The sequence below is a fragment of the Stigmatopora argus genome, chromosome 21 (assembly GCF_051989625.1).
Source record: "Stigmatopora argus isolate UIUO_Sarg chromosome 21, RoL_Sarg_1.0, whole genome shotgun sequence".
In the NCBI taxonomy this organism is placed as follows: Eukaryota; Metazoa; Chordata; class Actinopteri; order Syngnathiformes; family Syngnathidae; genus Stigmatopora; species Stigmatopora argus.
In genome coordinates, this window is record NC_135407.1 from 6,100,273 (window position 1) to 6,117,518 (window position 17,246).

At 45.8% G+C, this 17,246-nt stretch overlaps 1 protein-coding gene across 1 annotated transcript in view; it reads left to right on the forward strand.

Moving 5' to 3' along the window:
- Positions 1 to 16,096, forward strand: part of LOC144066761 (adenylate cyclase type 2-like) — a 25,220-nt gene extending 9,124 nt beyond the window's left edge. The window contains exons 3-25 of the mRNA XM_077590069.1: positions 14 to 175; positions 738 to 887; positions 2,304 to 2,452; positions 3,013 to 3,124; positions 3,727 to 3,854; positions 4,104 to 4,262; positions 4,380 to 4,512; positions 4,935 to 5,111; positions 5,191 to 5,231; positions 6,019 to 6,099; positions 6,198 to 6,267; positions 7,223 to 7,320; positions 7,900 to 7,984; positions 8,630 to 8,770; positions 8,896 to 9,039; positions 9,833 to 10,017; positions 10,360 to 10,444; positions 13,494 to 13,655; positions 13,758 to 13,904; positions 14,015 to 14,122; positions 14,405 to 14,519; positions 14,606 to 14,730; positions 14,820 to 16,096. Coding sequence (XP_077446195.1) covers positions 14 to 175; positions 738 to 887; positions 2,304 to 2,452; positions 3,013 to 3,124; positions 3,727 to 3,854; positions 4,104 to 4,262; positions 4,380 to 4,512; positions 4,935 to 5,111; positions 5,191 to 5,231; positions 6,019 to 6,099; positions 6,198 to 6,267; positions 7,223 to 7,320; positions 7,900 to 7,984; positions 8,630 to 8,770; positions 8,896 to 9,039; positions 9,833 to 10,017; positions 10,360 to 10,444; positions 13,494 to 13,655; positions 13,758 to 13,904; positions 14,015 to 14,122; positions 14,405 to 14,519; positions 14,606 to 14,730; positions 14,820 to 14,972 — 2,910 coding nt within the window. The 3' untranslated portion in view covers positions 14,973 to 16,096. The remainder of the gene's footprint in view (positions 1 to 13; positions 176 to 737; positions 888 to 2,303; positions 2,453 to 3,012; positions 3,125 to 3,726; positions 3,855 to 4,103; positions 4,263 to 4,379; positions 4,513 to 4,934; positions 5,112 to 5,190; positions 5,232 to 6,018; positions 6,100 to 6,197; positions 6,268 to 7,222; positions 7,321 to 7,899; positions 7,985 to 8,629; positions 8,771 to 8,895; positions 9,040 to 9,832; positions 10,018 to 10,359; positions 10,445 to 13,493; positions 13,656 to 13,757; positions 13,905 to 14,014; positions 14,123 to 14,404; positions 14,520 to 14,605; positions 14,731 to 14,819) is intronic.
- Positions 16,097 to 17,246: the final 1,150 nt, after the last annotated feature.

Here is a 17,246-nt window from a genome sequence, read left to right on the forward strand (position 1 = left end):
TTGTCCTCTTCAGGTCTCCTTCTTCCTGTTCATCGTGTTTGTGGTCTACACCATGCTGCCCTTCTCCATGAAATGGGCCATCATGGCCAGCACCTTCACCTGCCTGTCACACACCGTCACCCTCAGCATCTGCCTGGCGTCCACCGCCAAAGACTTGGAAGCGCTGGTCTGGCAGGTGAGACGTCGACCCGCCCACCGCTGCACGGACGTCCGTCGCCGTCGATATGGCGCCGACTTCCGGGTTAGACTCAAAAGTCAATTACCGCTCGACTTAAGCCAGCTAAGCCCATAAATAGCGCAGCTCGGGGGTACTCGAAGGAAAAACTCATTACGGCGAATCATGTCCGCTTTCCCAAATCCCACGTATTCGGAGACAGAGAGTACGAGGGTAAATGCTGTAATGTCCCCCCCCTCCCTATAAATACGTTGAATGCCATCCAAAGCCCAGAGTTGTGGGCAAATGTCACGGATGGCCAGATTTTGACCAAGCGGTGCCCAAGTCACGCGCTGGCAAACGGCTCGCCCGCGGCGAGAAGGGCGAAGGAAGGCCAATTGATATGCGAGGCCGCCGTTGAAAGAGCCTGAGGTCGACGGCGTGTTTGGAAAAGCAGGCTTCAAGTGTTCGCTCTTATCTGCTTTTCCAAGGTAATGGTGTAGGCGGGCGGGCGCCAGCGAGCGAGGGTGGGAAATGTGTCTCGGCGCTCTGTGTGTTTACAAAGGCCTGTGTGTGTGTGCAGATTCTGGCCAATGTCATCATCTTTACCTGTGGCAACCTAGCGGGGGCGTACCATAAGCACCTGATGGACGTGGCTATCAAGCAGACCTACCAAGACACCTGCAACTGCATCAAATCCCCCATCAAGTTGGAGTTTGAGAAACACCAACAGGTTGTTACATTCAAAAAGTTTTGGTTTATGAGTTCATATTTTCAGTCTGCAGGCGATTTTGTGTGTTTTTTTTTTTGGCTAAATAACAAGTTCATAAATAATACGTTTTTCAGATGACTATTGGCAAAAACAATACAAAAGGCTGTGGGTGGCTAGAGATGAAAAAACTTGAGTATGGGTCGCAGGCCCAGCCAAACTGAGAAAAAAAGGCTGATTTATAGTCTGCGAAATACGGTAATCTGTTAAAAAAGTTGAATGGTATTCCATTTGAAATGGTTTGACGATAACAGCATAGCTGGAAACAGGTTAAGGTTGTGTCAAGCTAGTTTTGTGATTTCTCTGTAATTAGCATATAGAAAGTGGCCTAATTCACTGACATTTGCTTGACATTAAAATCTTGACATTCGCCAGCATTCCTTTCAGACTGAAAAATGGCACATAACCGCTCAAATTATTAATTGAAAGCACACTCGCTTGGGATTAGTTAGGCCGAGGCATCCATTTTTCATGGGGCTTGTCCTCACCAGGGTCACTGGAGTCGCACTTTGGGACCGCTCGCCATTCTCTCGGCTGTCGTGAAACGGGGGCCCATTTTGCCGCCCATCTGTTCCCGATCCCCACATTCCGTTGTAAAATCCAAACGGCGCGCCATCCCATTCATTAGCCGCCATTGACTGAACATCACTTTGGCCCATTTGTCAGAGCTGCTCGTAATAACGGCGGAGAGCGATGAAGCCGCGAAGCCGCCTATTTTTGGTGCAGCCCGCCGCCTCTCAATCTTGTTAATTTTCTGCCCGTGGTGTGAGCGAACGCCGTAATGACCCTCTGCGCTCGCAGATGCATCTGTGACTCACGCCCCCTAAACTGACCACCTCCCGACACACAAGCACAAGTGCTGGAAATATTATATTTATGTATTGCCCCCCTCTAAAAAGCACTTTTAGCCGTTACACAACAATTCCAGTCATGAGATAAAAAACAGCCCAGTGCAGATGGATGTTTTCCACGTTCTGGGATACACGCCAAAAACACAGAATAAAGAAAAAAATGGTTGCATTCCATTGAGAAAGTGCACTTTCGGATGAACATTTGCTCTTGTTTGGAAAATGACAATGATTTTCCATGTGGTAAATGAATTTGGCACCCAAATGGGGTTGTTTTTCCTAACATTTTATTGTCATTCCACCCAAAACAATGCATCGGGCAACAGACACTGTTTTTCGCAATTCTGGTTGTGACATCACAACCAGAATTGCGAAAAACAGTGTCTTGTTGTGACATCACAACCAGAATGGAGCTTTCCAGTCATTGTTGACAGAATGATAAAAGTGACAAAAGTGGCGTGATGCTGTTATTTTACACGAAGGGTAGTTGCGTGACTTTGAGAAATTGTACTTTTGTGTTCTCCCTCCGTAGGAACGTTTACTGCTGTCGCTTTTGCCGTCTCACATCGCCCGAGTGATGAAAGCCGAGATCATCCAGCGACTTCAGGGTCCCAAATTCGGCCGCACGGAGAGCGGCAACAACTTCCACAACCTCTACGTGCAGAGGCACACCAATGTCAGGTGACTGACTGACTGGCCTTCCTTGTATTTGCTCGTTATTGCCGCTCGCTCTCGCTTTCTCTTCTTTTGTGGTCTTACACGCTCTCACGCTTTTGTCATATTTTTTCCTTTTCCCTTTTTCTCTTCCTGTTCCTATTGTTGCCACGGACAATATCAAATCACAGTTAAGCCGCCGTCATTGTGCGCCAGGGTCACTTTGCAAATCCCCCCAATGCCCCCCACCTCCACCCCCCACTCATTTTCGCATCGAAAACAAGCCGAGTGCAATCATTCGGGCTTATTGTGAGAGACTCTTGAAGGAATGTCCTTTAGGAACCAGATTTCCTAAACAATATGACAATGTCCTTAGGTGGTCTTCAAGTGTTCCTGTGTGTGTACACCATTTACACCACAGGTTTCAAAGTGGTGGGCCGTGGGCCAGATCGGGTACGCTTGAATTTTTTGTCTGGCCCACAAAAGGAATGTTTCGTGCGAACATTTCTAATGAATATTATAAATGTATAGAGAGTGATTAATGTTTCCCTTTTGTCAGATGTTTCAATTTTTTTGAATCTTGGCAGTATCCTTTACGCCGACATCGTGGGCTTCACCAGGCTGGCCACGGATTGCGCTCCAGGGGAACTGGTTCACATGCTCAATGAACTCTTTGGAAAGTTTGACCAGATCGCCAAGGTATGGTCACCAACATTGAAAACATTTCCCATTATTGTCGCCCAAGTCCGTCCTGCCCCGTCAATCAAACGAAAGTCAATCGATGACGCTTTTCTCCCGTCCTAAGGCCACTGGCGGCCCCCCCGAGACACGTGGGCCGGTGGCTTTTAGCGGCTCCGGCATACGCGGCGCAAGCTTGAGTCAGCCTCTCCACGCTTTGTGCCCGCCGATGGACGGTGTCGCTCTTATATAAGACCCATCCAGCCACGAGCTACAAATGTGTTAATGTGGAAAGTAGCGAATCTAAAATTCTGCTATAAAACGCATTATGAAATGCATTATAAGTTAGCATGAATGAATGAATACTGATAACCATGAAGCACCGTAGATACCCTTCAGTTGTATTTTATTGCATGTAAATAGGGTAAAACTTTGATTCTTTTCATGATGTGCTTATGTGTCATGTAGTGCTGTGCGATATGAAAAAATATCACCTATCGCGATATTTGCCGTCACACCATATCCATATCACATATTTTTTAATTCTTTGTTGACAAATGATAACCAAAACTGTCCATCTTTATCATGAATGCACTATTTTTGACTATTTATTTGCTCCACAGGAAAACGAGTGCATGCGAATCAAGATCCTGGGAGACTGCTATTACTGCGTTTCCGGTCTGCCCGAATCCTTGCCTCATCACGCCAGGAACTGCGTGAGGACGGGCTTGGAAATGTGCGAGGCCATCAAGTAAAACACCAACTCCGTCTCCCGCTTTTCCCACTTCACACATACACACCAGCGTGCGCTGAACAAATCCAGAGTTGATTTTTTTAGCTCTGTTTGAACAATCGAGTCGATCAAATGATAAGCCTCGGCCCGCTCCGGGCAAATAAAAATGACTTCACCCTATGGCATCACGTATATGATCGTCGGTAGACCAGCTGGCGTTTATGTCGGGGACTCCCGCGTCTCTAAAAATGCGTCATCTCCCCTCAGGAAAGTCCGAGACGCCACCAGGGTGGACATCAACATGCGCGTGGGCGTTCACTCCGGAAACGTCCTGTGTGGCGTGATCGGCCTCCGCAAGTGGCAGTACGACGTGTGGTCTCATGACGTGACCTTGGCCAACCACATGGAGGCGGGAGGTGTCCCGGGGTATGACACACGGCACGCCACTCACGCCCATGTAGGCGTATTGACAACATTTTTGCCATGAGGGGGACTATTTTGAGGTCCCGGCGGTTCGAAATAACCTTAACGCCTTTTCCGCAGGAGGGTGCACATTTCCTCGGTGACTCTGGACTACCTGAAGGGCTCCTATAAGGTGGAACCGGGAGACGGACAAAGTCGAGACTCCTACCTAAAAGAGCACGGCGTGGTCACCTTCCTGGTCATCAATCCCAAGGTGCAGACAACGGTTACGTTCAAAAATGTGTGGATGCGCACTGAGGTAGCAACAATCATTTCATAAAAATTCCATAGCAAAATATGACGCCAAGAGCACTTGGCACCTTCTCTACGCGCATTCATGAGCTTTTTAATATCCTGTCCGATATTAATACCCCCAAAAAAGGCAGCAGACACTGGATGACATTTCCAAGAAGCTCTGAATGGATAAAGGCTACATCGAGGCCACCGGCTGACAGCGTGCCGTGTCTGTCCCTTCAGTGATTGTTGTTGAATGTCAGCTTCGGGGCACCCGCGTTGGCATTAGCCGAGGCATTAATTTCAATTCCTCAAGGAATCGCTATCACAGTCTGCTCGGCCCTCCATTTGACTGCAATGCCTTAGTTGAGCTTCATGGTTTTTTTTTCTTTTCAACGCCAGACGGAGAAGCACAGCCCTCTGCTCGGCCTGCGCTCTCGCCCGTCCCTGGACGGCGGCAAGATGAGGGCGTCGGTCCGGATGACCCGCTACCTGGAGTCGTGGGGGGCCGCCAAGCCCTTCGCCAACCTCCACCACCGCGACAGCATGAGCGCGGACAATGACAAGATCAACACCACGGTCAGTACGGCGGCGTGCGTGACTTATCGTCGTCAAACTTCACAAATTTAGCTTAAGGTTATGATGGATGCGTTGCCAGGACGTTCCCATGGGCCAGTACCACTTTCAGCGGCGGGAGAGGTGAGTTGACACTGTTTTCATACTTGATGATTTTTGTGTGTTGTTGATTACGTTAATGCAAGACTGAGGTTTCAAACATGATGCACCCATTTGACTTCCAATCGTGATATTGCGTTGCCAGTACTCCGACGTTTGGTCGCCCGGAAGGTTATTGATAATTACCATTTTAAAATTGTTGCTCAAATTCCGTAAATACAAACTGAATTATTATTTTGTCATACTTAATGCCCTATTAATTATTAGGCTAAAGAAAAGCTCCAAATTTCCCGTACTTTTATTGTTTTTTGTTGGAGAACTTGTTAAGACCCTGACTGACGTCCCTTCCTAAGGGGACAACTCATGTACATACAAACTCTTATACAGTCACACGTCCGCTCAGGGCCATTGTTGGCTTTGATTGATGCGTAGACCGTGTTGTTTTGCCTTGTTTTCTCGCCGCGCGTTTGGGTCCAGGCGACCAAACGTCCGGCGACCAAAAGTCCGGCGACCAAACGTCCGGTCATGTGCATTGCCAGTTCCAAGTTGAGGTCAATGGGTGTTTCAATATAAATTCCCCTCTTTTCACCTTGTTCCGTCAAATGCCTGAAAAACCCAAATAAAACGAGACCAAATAGTGACATTGAATCCAAAACAAAAAACAATTGAAGAATAAAAGAACAAAAATTGACGTCACGTGAAATTCCAACTGCACAGGCCATTATGAACTCCAAAACTCTTTAACCTTTAACGAGAGAGCCACTGTCCCTAAATGGCTTCTTATCGACGCTGCCCACATCTACTCGTTAAGGTCCAAATCCCAGAAAAGGCGCTTTGAGGAAGAACTCAACGAAAGGATGATCCGCACCATAGACGACATCAATTCGCAAAAGTAAGCGCGACGGGGCGGCTTCCAACTTTTTCAGGCGGGAGCACCGTAGCCCGGCAGGCGTGCTTTTTACCTAACAAACGGTGTCTTTTCCTCCCCAGGCAGTGGTTGAAGTCAGAGGACATCCAGAGGATATCATTGTTCTTCCACAACAAAGCGCTGGAGACGGAGGTAAGCCCAATGCATATAAAACAGCGCCCGTCACTAGTGTCCTCCGACGCCATCAATTGCCGCGCGCGTATCGCTCCTCGCGTACTCGAGGTCATAAAATCGACCCGTTGCCGATAACTCTGGTGGAGAAATGACCTGAAAACGTGACGCCGTGCGCTTCCTCGCCGAGGCGGCGACGGCTGTCCGTATTACGGACGCGACAGATGTGCAGCCAATTAAAAGTCAAATAACAAATTGGTGGCGAATGTACGTTTTAGTGGGCAGATGTGCCCAGATGCAATTAAAATCTGGATTTTACGGGCTTGCAAAGTAATGGGATTTACTGCAACGCAATCCATAGCTTCTTAATGACCACTTGACATGCTCCGTCTGCTTGTTTGGTTGAGTTTCTTTTAACAGGCTCTCAAATACACTTTTCATCAGGCGCAGTTGATTAATAATGCACATCTAGATCTAAAACCGAGGGTTCAATCCCTGGTGGGCTCCAACCTTCCTTAACGCGAGTCTGCGTGGCTTTTCTCCGGGTTTCCCAAAGCATGGTACTTGGGCTAATTGTGCGTTAAATTGTCCCTGGACGTTTGTTTCCTGGTGCCCCGCGGTTGGCCGTCAACCGGTTCAGGGGGTCAAGGTACACTCTGAATCGGTGACCTGTCCCTTACAGAACTAGTTTCTTTCTTTATTTATTCCCATATGTTTATTACATGTCAGTTTGAACTCCAATTCCTCTTGATTTTTAATTACAAACAAATAACGCACTAATGATGCCCGGAGCGAATCCGTGGCAATTCATTCCGACGGGAAAAACCGATTCGATACACGAGCAAATCGAGTTACGGGAAGGAATAAAAACCACATGTGGCGTTTACGCGGCGTGACTTGTCGAGCGAGCGTAATCACGACGCGGCAGATGTCGTTTAATGGCCCATCCAATAATCTCCGTTTTTGCCCTCCACAGTACAGATCCACCACCTTACCTGCGTTCAAGTACTACGTCACCTGCGCCTGCCTGATATTCTCCTGCATCTTCATCGTGCAAGTCCTGCTCTTACCCAAGTGAGTGCAAGATTGCCATCAACGGCACCGGCGCCAGCTGTGCCGTCAGATTGATGGTAGAAAAGCTATTTGACGCCAGTCGGCTCATTAAAGAGGCCTGGGGGTGGGGCGCCGTTGGCAGGATGTTAAAATACAGACGGAGGCGAGATGACGCCGCCGATTATAGATCAGGTAAATCAAAGAGTGGCGGCCGGGAGAGCGACTCGTGCAAATTTACTGCCTGGGCGGGCGGGCCAAAAGTGCGATTTGGCCTCTGAACGCCTATTGATTTTTTTTTTCTCTTCTCGCTGTCCTTTTTCTTAAAGCTTGGCCCATGACATCATCCACTTTATGACCGGCTTGGTCAAATCGAACCCGCTCATGCGTTCGAGCGTTATAAAAAAAAAAAACACGGATGGCGTGGATGTGCTGAAAAAAAGCTCACTCTTGATGAATAGTTTGGTGGCCAGAATATATTAGGAAAAGTAATTACATTTACTCGTTGCCCAACGCGCATGACCTCACAATTCAACACACTTTGTTAACGCTCAAATTGCTTCCTTGTGTGTGTGTGTGTGCGTGTGTTTGTGTGTGTTGTAGAACTGCAGTGCTGGGGATATCCTTCGGTCTGGCCTTCTTGCTATTGGCTGTCATCCTGCTTCTTTGCTTTGCTGGTCACGTTCTGGTGGGTATCCGTGCATTTGTCAGGAAAACATACCTGAGACGTACTCGTAGAGAGGATATAATAATATGGCGATATGGAAGTAAATATGTTAACAGCCCAGGCAGTGATATTTCAACGCAGTGTCGTAAAATGAAACGAGCAAGATTGTTGTTTTTTTTCTCTCAAGAACTATAAGGCAAGTCATAGTCATAATAAAGCAGGTGCAATGTTTATAGTTTCTGTTTATGTTAGTTTCCCCTTTTCATTTGCCAACGACGTGTCTTGAATTTTGTGAAGGCGCAATCCTTAAGACCTCATCACTCTCCACGGAGAGCCCTCCGATTCAAAGCGCAAGTGGGTCGCCTCTCCTCAACCGCTGGTTATCAATAACCTTGATGTGTGACCTAGATGTCACTTAGAAAAGGATTGTCTTTAATGGCTTTTCAGAAGTCATTAATTCAGCGCGATTCTCAAAAAAGGAGGGAAATTGGAAATCTTTTCAAAATTGAAAATAAGTTAAAGAACATTCCCATAGCATCACAGCTGTTGGCTTTTGCACACACAAAAACCTGTGAGATCCTTTTATCCTTTGGCCCAGGCACGTGACATTTTACCATTTGCTTCATCATTTATTTATTTTTTTGTACCTTTTTTTACTGTTTTCAGCAAGGGCAAAAGGGATCGGTGTGCTCTTTCCCCCGGTTGAACACTTCGTCCAGGATCATCGTCACCAACAATCCCTGGCTACGATTGGTCCTCACCATGACGACCACCGCCCTCATCCTGGTGATGGCCGTCTTCAACATGGTGAGGATGGCGAGCGCGCCTAAACTGGGCTTGCGCTCTCCGTTGCTAAGCAAGTTGAGAGCCACCAGGCACTTCAATGCTATCAAATCATTTCTGTGACCGCTTTTCTTCTCCCGCTTTTGCAGTTTTTTGTGGACGATGACGGCAAATCCACGGAGGAAGTCTCCACTGAAGCCATTGTTACCGTCCCCCCGCTGAATCTCACCAATGGCACCATCCCACCAGACTCTCAGGCTCAATCCACGAGAGAAAGCCGCTTTTATCTACCAGTAAGTTTTCCCCGAAAGCAGCCAACCGCTGATTTTTGGATGACTTTTTGCATATGTTTTGAACCACACCCCAAAAATGGTTCATCCAGGCACCAGTGTAGCACCCTCATTTTGAACACGGCAAACACTGCACTTTAATACAGAAGATCACTTTGAAAAAGTACTTGTTATTCACTGCCTCTCTTTGTACACACTTAGTATTCACAGTGTGTTGTGGCTGTCAGTAAGAAGAATGCTCATTTTTCAGTGGCATTAATAGTCAATAAATAGTTTCCATGAAACTGTACTACATGTAAAAGTTGAATTGAAAGCTTAACTTCAATGATTCTACTGAAGCGCCCCGTTCAAACGGTGTGGACGTCAATCACTGTCAATGCCGGCCAATAATGTATTCAAAAAATAATAATTAAACCAATATGTTTTTTTTTTTTCCCCAAAGACCCCAAGGATGCGGATTCCCGTCGTTAACCCCGCCCATTTCCATCCATCTCCCATGCAAAGGGAATTCGTATGGATGAAAAGCTTCCCTCTCTGTGATTAATTCTTAATGTGCACCCAAGAGGTTTTTCCCAAGGAGCATATAATGATTATTTACCGCATTCTTGAATGTCACATATAGTCGGATTCCTGGGTGTGAATGTCAAGCGGGATTGCGACGGGATACAAAGTACTTTTAATGAGTTCCGCGGAGAACCCGGGCCGCTTGGAGCTCGGGAGATTTGTTTTTGTTTTTTGCCTGCCAATCAAACCCACGGAGGAATGAATACGCATTGTGTATCTGGACTCTCCGTAGTACTTCATCTACTGCTGCATTCTTGGCCTGGTGTCGTGCTCGGTCTTCCTGAGGGTCAACTACGAGCTGAAGATGGTGGTGATGCTGGCGGCCTTGGTGGTCTACAACATCATCATCCTGCAGACCCACGCTCCGCTGCTGGACGGCTTCAGCAAAGCGCTGTATCCCACCGAAGCCCTGGACAGGTACCTTGTTTGAACTTTTTGTTTATAATGAGGCTTTATTTGAGAATAACAAGCACGGATTTCTCCGTTTTTACATGAAGATCCCCCCCAGGCGTACCACTGATCGTGGATTTACGTGTTTGCATTTTATGGGAAATTTAACTTGATGAAATGGCTTCAAATGGTTTGAATTTGTTTTGCAAAATATTCAAAAAGGATCTTGTCAAGTGTTGTATTCCGTGTCGATGGAAAATGATTTGCAAATCATTGTGTTTGTTCCATTTTGTTTCTGCAAAACATCCGATTAGTGTTGGTCATGATAATTAATATTGCCACTCCTCCATTTTTTTCCTTGCTGGCTAGACCTGGAATCCTGAAGGACCTCAAAACCATGGGCTCTGTGTCCCTATTCATCTTCTTCATCACCCTGCTGGTGTTGGCTCGCCAGGTCAGTAGTAACACGTTAAAATGTCAGCCCAAATGCATTTAACAAGGTTCAATGGAGGAATCTGGCCAAAACCGTTCCATTTTGATGATTAGGACAATAGCAGGCCTCCATTTAACAGCAATTCCTACCTTGAGCACACATTGAATCGATTTTAGATTGCAGTGCAGCTTCAGAGTTACTCACGTGACCCGCTTTTTCCACCCTTTTCATCCTTCTTCAGCGAGATATAAAAAGCTCAGCTGACACACATTTTTGCCGGGCATATTTTATCTCAATTTCGGGGGGTGCCATCCATCAGCGCTGACCCCACAGCAGATGTTCACCAAATGAGAGCAAAAGCTCGGCGTATCAGAAAGCGGCCACTCTCTCCGGACAGCTCGGCACGTCCTTTTTTTGGGTCGCCGTCAACAGATGGGCGGGAGGACGTCATGTCTCGAAAACAAAATGTGCCGAGTGACGCTCCTAAAATGAGGTTTGCCCTACCTGCAAACCCTTTGAAGCATTTCCAGCAAAATAAAAACAACTCCCGATTGTAAGTGGCAATTCTAAACGGTGCCAAGTAGCATTCAGTCTCTTGGCAAACTATTCGGCCAGAAAATAAATACAAATTCAGTACTAGAACACCGACATTTACTACGCCAGGTAGTTTTCCCTTCGGGTACATTTTTTTTTAAACATGTTCTACTAGGTTGTACAGATTATTAACAGTGGAGGTGAAAAATGAAAAAAAAAATTGCATTTACTCAGTAGAATTGCCTTTAAGTTCACTATAATAGGATTTTTACACAATACAGTGGTACCTCAACATACTATCTTAATCCGTTCTGGGACTGAGATCGTATGTCGAGCTTTTCGTAACTCGAACGAACGTTTCCCATTGAAATGAACTAAAAACAAATTAATTTGTTCCAACCCTCTGAAAAAACACCAAAAACAGGATATTGGATTGGAAAAAATGTTTTATTTCTTCTAATTCGCCATCTATTAACAAAGTAACATATAACTAGTGGTTTAATAGTAATAAAATGTGTTTAATATAAATAAAATTGGTCGGATTTCGCCGACGGGAGGGAGAGACGCACAGTTGGGGTTTCGGGGGGACTTTCCACGACAACGCACTCTTAACGGAACAAACAAATTTAAATGAACTTGGATTAATATATACAGGCACTCAAACATACGTTTAATGTAACTTTACAGAAAAATGAATTCTAATTTTGTTTAATTTTTTTTTACCTTCGTTCTGGGCGGGTTAGCTGTTTGCCACGCCTCCACCCTCACGTTCACTGTTTGCTGTTGTATTCCCTTCAAAATATTCCGAAAATGATGCACACAAATTTCCTCACAATAGGATAACGCACGACCACTTGCCAACGAGAAGTAGTCTTGAATGCGTGATCGCGGGAGCTAGCAGGCTAAGGAAGGAATAACAGCCTACCCACGTATTGATTGTGGGTAATGAAGTTTTATTCTGTGAAAGGGTGCCATGGCCTATCGGTGTTGAGTGCACGAGTATACTTCATTACCCAGAAAGCCCTCTTTTTGCCCGCGCATCCGCGTTGTGCGTTTCCTGGTCGATGCGCAGGAGAAACTCGTCTGAATAAATCGTTCAGTGCTCGTAGATATGTTATACACGAAAGAGATGCGGCAAAAAACAGTGCGCTACAATGATAAACAGCCTCTCATGTCATGGCCACCTGGCTTGGTCGCATCTTGAAATTTTGATCGTATCTAGGGCGAATTATTTGATCGAAATTTTCATCGTTCCTCGAGCATGTCCTAGGTAGAGCTGATCGTAGATCGAGGTACCACTGTAATTAAATGATAGAATTGCGTCAAAAAATGGGCAGCCCAAATTCAGATTTCAAGTCCAAAATGAAAACATTTCTGTTTATCCTGTTTTTCCTATTTTTCCATTTCCGTGGGCAGATGGTAGATGAGAGCAAACCTGAATACAAAATAAACTCCGGTCTGGCCCTGGAACACAGCCCACGTAATTGTGGATGTTACGCGCACGCCCAAAATCGATACGGAGTCGCCGTGTCATGCATAAAACGACGGTGGATATTGTGGACGCAGCGCATCCATTTTAATCGGCAACTTAAGATCATTTGCATTGCAAAACTCCGGCGTCAGCTCAAATGAACCCTTTTTTCCAATCCATTAAGAGCAAAAAACTTTGTACTGGTGGCTCCAAAGTGCATCTAAAATCAGCAAGTTTTCCCCCAACTACTGCCCCACTTTCCCCCTCTCCCCTTAGAGAATACACATGGCGTATGTTGATAAAGATAGATCTCGGTGTTTAAATTCGACGTGTCTGATAAATTGGCAGCCTACTGGAATCACACTGGGGACACAAAAAAAGCCGCACTGCCCGCATATATCATGTCAAACATTACCGACACACATACACAAGCACACACTGCGGGGGCAGGTAACCCAGAGCGCCCGGACGTCGGTGCGCGACGACCGTCTCCGACACTCACTGATGTAGAAATATAGTCAAAAGTCCCTCAAGCCATAAAGATGGAGAATGTTGCCTTGTCTTTTATGCAAAATAGGCTATGTAATACAGCGATAGCAGCACTTTCCGCAGGGAAGGTCATTTTATTTCAATACATACCATTTTTGGACTATTCATCTCGCACCCACGTATCCTCACGAGGGTCGCGGGGGTGCTGGAGCTCATCCCAGCCCACAATGCAATCCCGAATTGGGCAAAAACAGGGCACAATGACCATTCAGGCACGCACTCGTACGTACGGACAATTCACAGCGGTCGTTCCGCGTGGTTTGGGGATGCGGGAGGTCACCGGAGAACCAGGAGAAAACCCACAAAGGCACGGGAGGAACGTGCAAACTCCATACGGGAACCCGTGATCTCTGAACCATGTGGCGGATGTTCTAATTGTAGTAATTCGACGTTAGTGATGGCAAGAGGCGTCCATTCTTGTTAAGTGTCTCCCCAAAAAAATATTCATCTAATCACCCAACTTTTGTTGTGATCTAGCAATGACGCAGGTGTCTCTACTCTGTCCTCCTGTAACAGAATGAATATTACTGTAGGTTGGACTTCCTGTGGAGGGACAAATTCAAGCGGGAGTGCGAGGAGATTGAGACCATGGAGAATCTCAACCGAGTCCTCCTGGAGAACGTCCTGCCCGCCCACGTGGCTGAACACTTCCTGGGACGCAACTGGTGGAAAAATGAGGTCAGCCGTTCTCGATTCCGCGGCAAAAATGGAGTTAGCAGTTCAAAAGTGAGTGTATCCTCTGGCGCATATTAAAAGGCGCTGTGGCTTTACCGTCTTTAGGATCTTTACCATCAGTCCTACGATTCCGTCTGCGTGATATTCGCCTCCATCCCGGACTTCAAGGAATTTTACACCGAGTCCGACGTCAACAAGGAAGGCCTGGAATGCCTCCGTCTGCTCAATGAGATCATCGCGGATTTCGACGAGGTGAGCCAATGTATTTTGTGCTTTCCAGTCGTTAATCTGGCGTTGACTTGTTATTTAAGGTCAATTGGCGCAACACGCTTGACCCTCACTCCCACCCGTTGTGTCCGCAGCTGCTTTCAAAGCCAAAGTTCAGTGGAGTGGAAAAGATTAAGACCATCGGGAGTACCTACATGGCAGCCACCGGACTCAACTTGACGCCTGGACCGGAGTGTGCACAGGCACGTGTTAGCATTTTTACTAACGTTTCCAAAAAATAGATACTTGGTTAAAACATAAAAACTTCAGCCAATCACTGCGATGGCTCCAATCCCTCCATTTTTTCAAAATTATTATTTGTTTACTGTAATGATTATTATCGGTGGTTACAGAGAGAAAAAAAACCAAGTCGCAGACTACGAAAAAAAGTGCGATTTAGAAAAATGCGGTTGTATTGATTTTTTTAAAAATGTCATTTATTTTTTAAAATATTATCCTACACATATTTTGCATTTTCTCTTTAGGAACATGACAGGCAATACATGCACATCGGCACCATGGTGGAGTTTGCCTTCGCTTTAGTCGGGAAGCTCGACGTCATCAACAAACATTCCTTTAACGACTTCCGACTCCGAATCGGTGAGAACACGCGACGGCGGCATCACGTGAGCTCCGTCAATCTCTCTCTGAGATCTATTGATCCGTCTCGGGGGGGTTTCACCAAGGGATAAACCACGGACCAGTCATTGCCGGGGTCATCGGGGCCCAGAAACCTCAATACGACATCTGGGGAAACAGCGTGAATGTGGCCAGCAGGATGGAGACCACGGGAGTTCTAGGCAAAATCCAGGTGAAGATCACATTTTTAGGACATTCATGCAAACGTCTTCCAAATCCTCAGGCGTGTCTCTAGGCCGCCGTTCTTTGTCGTTTGTGCAGGTGACGAAAGAGACCGGCGAGATCTTATCCACGCTGGGCTACCTGTGCTCGTGTCGAGGCATCATCAACGTCAAGGGCAAAGGGGAACTCAAGACGTACTTTGTGCACACGGAAATGACCCGATCCCTGTCGCAGGGCACCGTGGTGCCTTGAGTCTTGCGATGGAAAGTCAAAATTAGACTCGACACAAAGTGGCATTAGCGACCGTCGCTCACGCTCTGGATGTACAAGTCATTAGCAAGAGGCCCTGGCGTCACCTCACACTAGTCCAAGAACTGGGAAAACCTCACAATAATCGTCCCTTGTCATCAGACAACCCTCCCCGGGTGTTTCGTAATACTACGACACCACCACCACCAGCTTTCGAATTTAGAAGACAGTTCTGAGGGGTCGTGCAGTGTAGGGAGGGAGATTTTTGTAATATTACCGCAGCTGTCAAGGAGCGCAGTCAAGCGTTTCTACACGAGTAGTGTGGAACTAATTAGCCATGCCTGTGTTGCAACCAGTGCTTTGGAGCAAAGGTCCTCGCTCTATAAATAGCATACACTCCACGGACTAGAGGAAAGTGATACGTCGGTAATTAATTTGGGGGAAGTTGCCAACTGATTTGCTTTTAATGTAAATCACCACGACTACAATTTGTAAAAGGTCCAAACTGACTTGACCGGAATTCAAGTGTGTGTAAGAAATGAAAATTAGTGGCTACTACGATGGTACTCTGACATCGTAAATTCAATTTACACTAAATTTATCCAGCATCTTTTCTCGCCTGCTGAGGAGACAATTGTGGATCATTTCTGTTGACATTCTGTTACTCTGCTTGTTTTTGCTAATCCAAAGCCAAATTGTGATCAATATTTTGTCATTTTGAACATTCCATTTTGGACACTCCACGTGGTTGTTCCACCCATCTTCCCATAAAAGTTAAAAATATACGTTTAACATGGGGAACTCACACCATATTTCCCATACGTGTAATATAATTTATGTTTTTAAGTCAAGTTGTTATGTCAGACAGTTTGCTCACTGTTTTTCCAACTGGATATTAGAAATATTGTACTGTCCCGGTGCCAAGAAATTCCCACCACGACAGGTAGTTTGAATGTGAATTAGTGTTGGTAGTTCTAGAGATGGCTTGAAAGTGCTCATGGCTTAAGATGGGAATAGATTGTTGCTTTTTATAATAACCCCCAGGGAGCAGACCAGCTGCACTGTGTGTTCAAATGTCCCCCTGCTGCCACCCTTTTGTTAGTCATTAAATATTTGTATAAAAAGTCGACCTCGTCTAATCTTTTTTTATTGTTAAAACCCTATTTCTCTGAAAACGGCTCTCTGAGAAAATATTTGGACACCCCTGTTAGAGGAATAGTTACAGTTACATCAAAATGTTCTGTTTACCTCACTGATGGCACGTGAATCATTATTTCATGCATGCCGTACTAAGTGTACTGTAACTTCGATTCAGCACTTGTCCTTGTATTAAAAGGTGTGCGCAGTTCTCAATTGTCGACAATTGAACAATATGCGTTGTTTGTTACTGCGGAAAATACTGTGGCTGTGCCTCGCGGCGCCTTATTCAAAAGCAGCTTCATTTTCCAGGAACGGAAATAACACAGAGGCGTCAACCTACATGCAAATGCATGTAACAAAAATACTTTTAATAGCTGTAAATGTCCTGATGTGTGTTTGTGCTGGTGTGGGAACCAGAAACTCAAGTGTGGGAGCTGATTTTTGCGAGATGAATAATTACTCCAAATAGACTAATTACCCCCATGTGGCGGTCTGCAAAAAAAAGATCTTTCATAGGCAAAAGGAATCTAAAATTTGAAGAAATGTTCCATGTTACGTGTGGCTGAAATGTCAAGATAGGAATTGCGCTTAGCAGCCAATAAGGACAAGCACTTTGCAAAGTGGATGAAGCCACGACAATACATTTTTGAGAAAACATGAGTATAAAGAGCAGACTGAACTATATTGTATTAACTGTTATTATATTGCAACCAGTCCAGATATGACTCAAGCTTGCTGAGCTAATAAGGGCATGCCCTTTACAAAGTGGATGAAAATGTGACGGTACATCTTTGAGGAAACGTGAGTATAAAGAGCTGGATAAACGACTAGGATGAACTATATTGAGTGTCATTTTCCAACACTTGTCCCTTTAGAGCCCTTCCATTTTGACTTCTGACACCTAAAATCAATTGAGAACAGAGGCAGAGTGTTCCTGCCTGGGTGCGCCGGGAGGAATAGATGCTGCCGGCTGCAGTAATGGGCGACAAGGAAGTCCAATTGCTTCGACTCGGGGATATAAATAAACTCCCCAGTCTGTCACCGATTCAGATTGGTCGGTGCCTCGGTCTCAGCAAATGGAGTCCAACAGAAAGGGGGGCAGAAGAATAGAACGTTGAAAAGAATTGAAAGAATCAG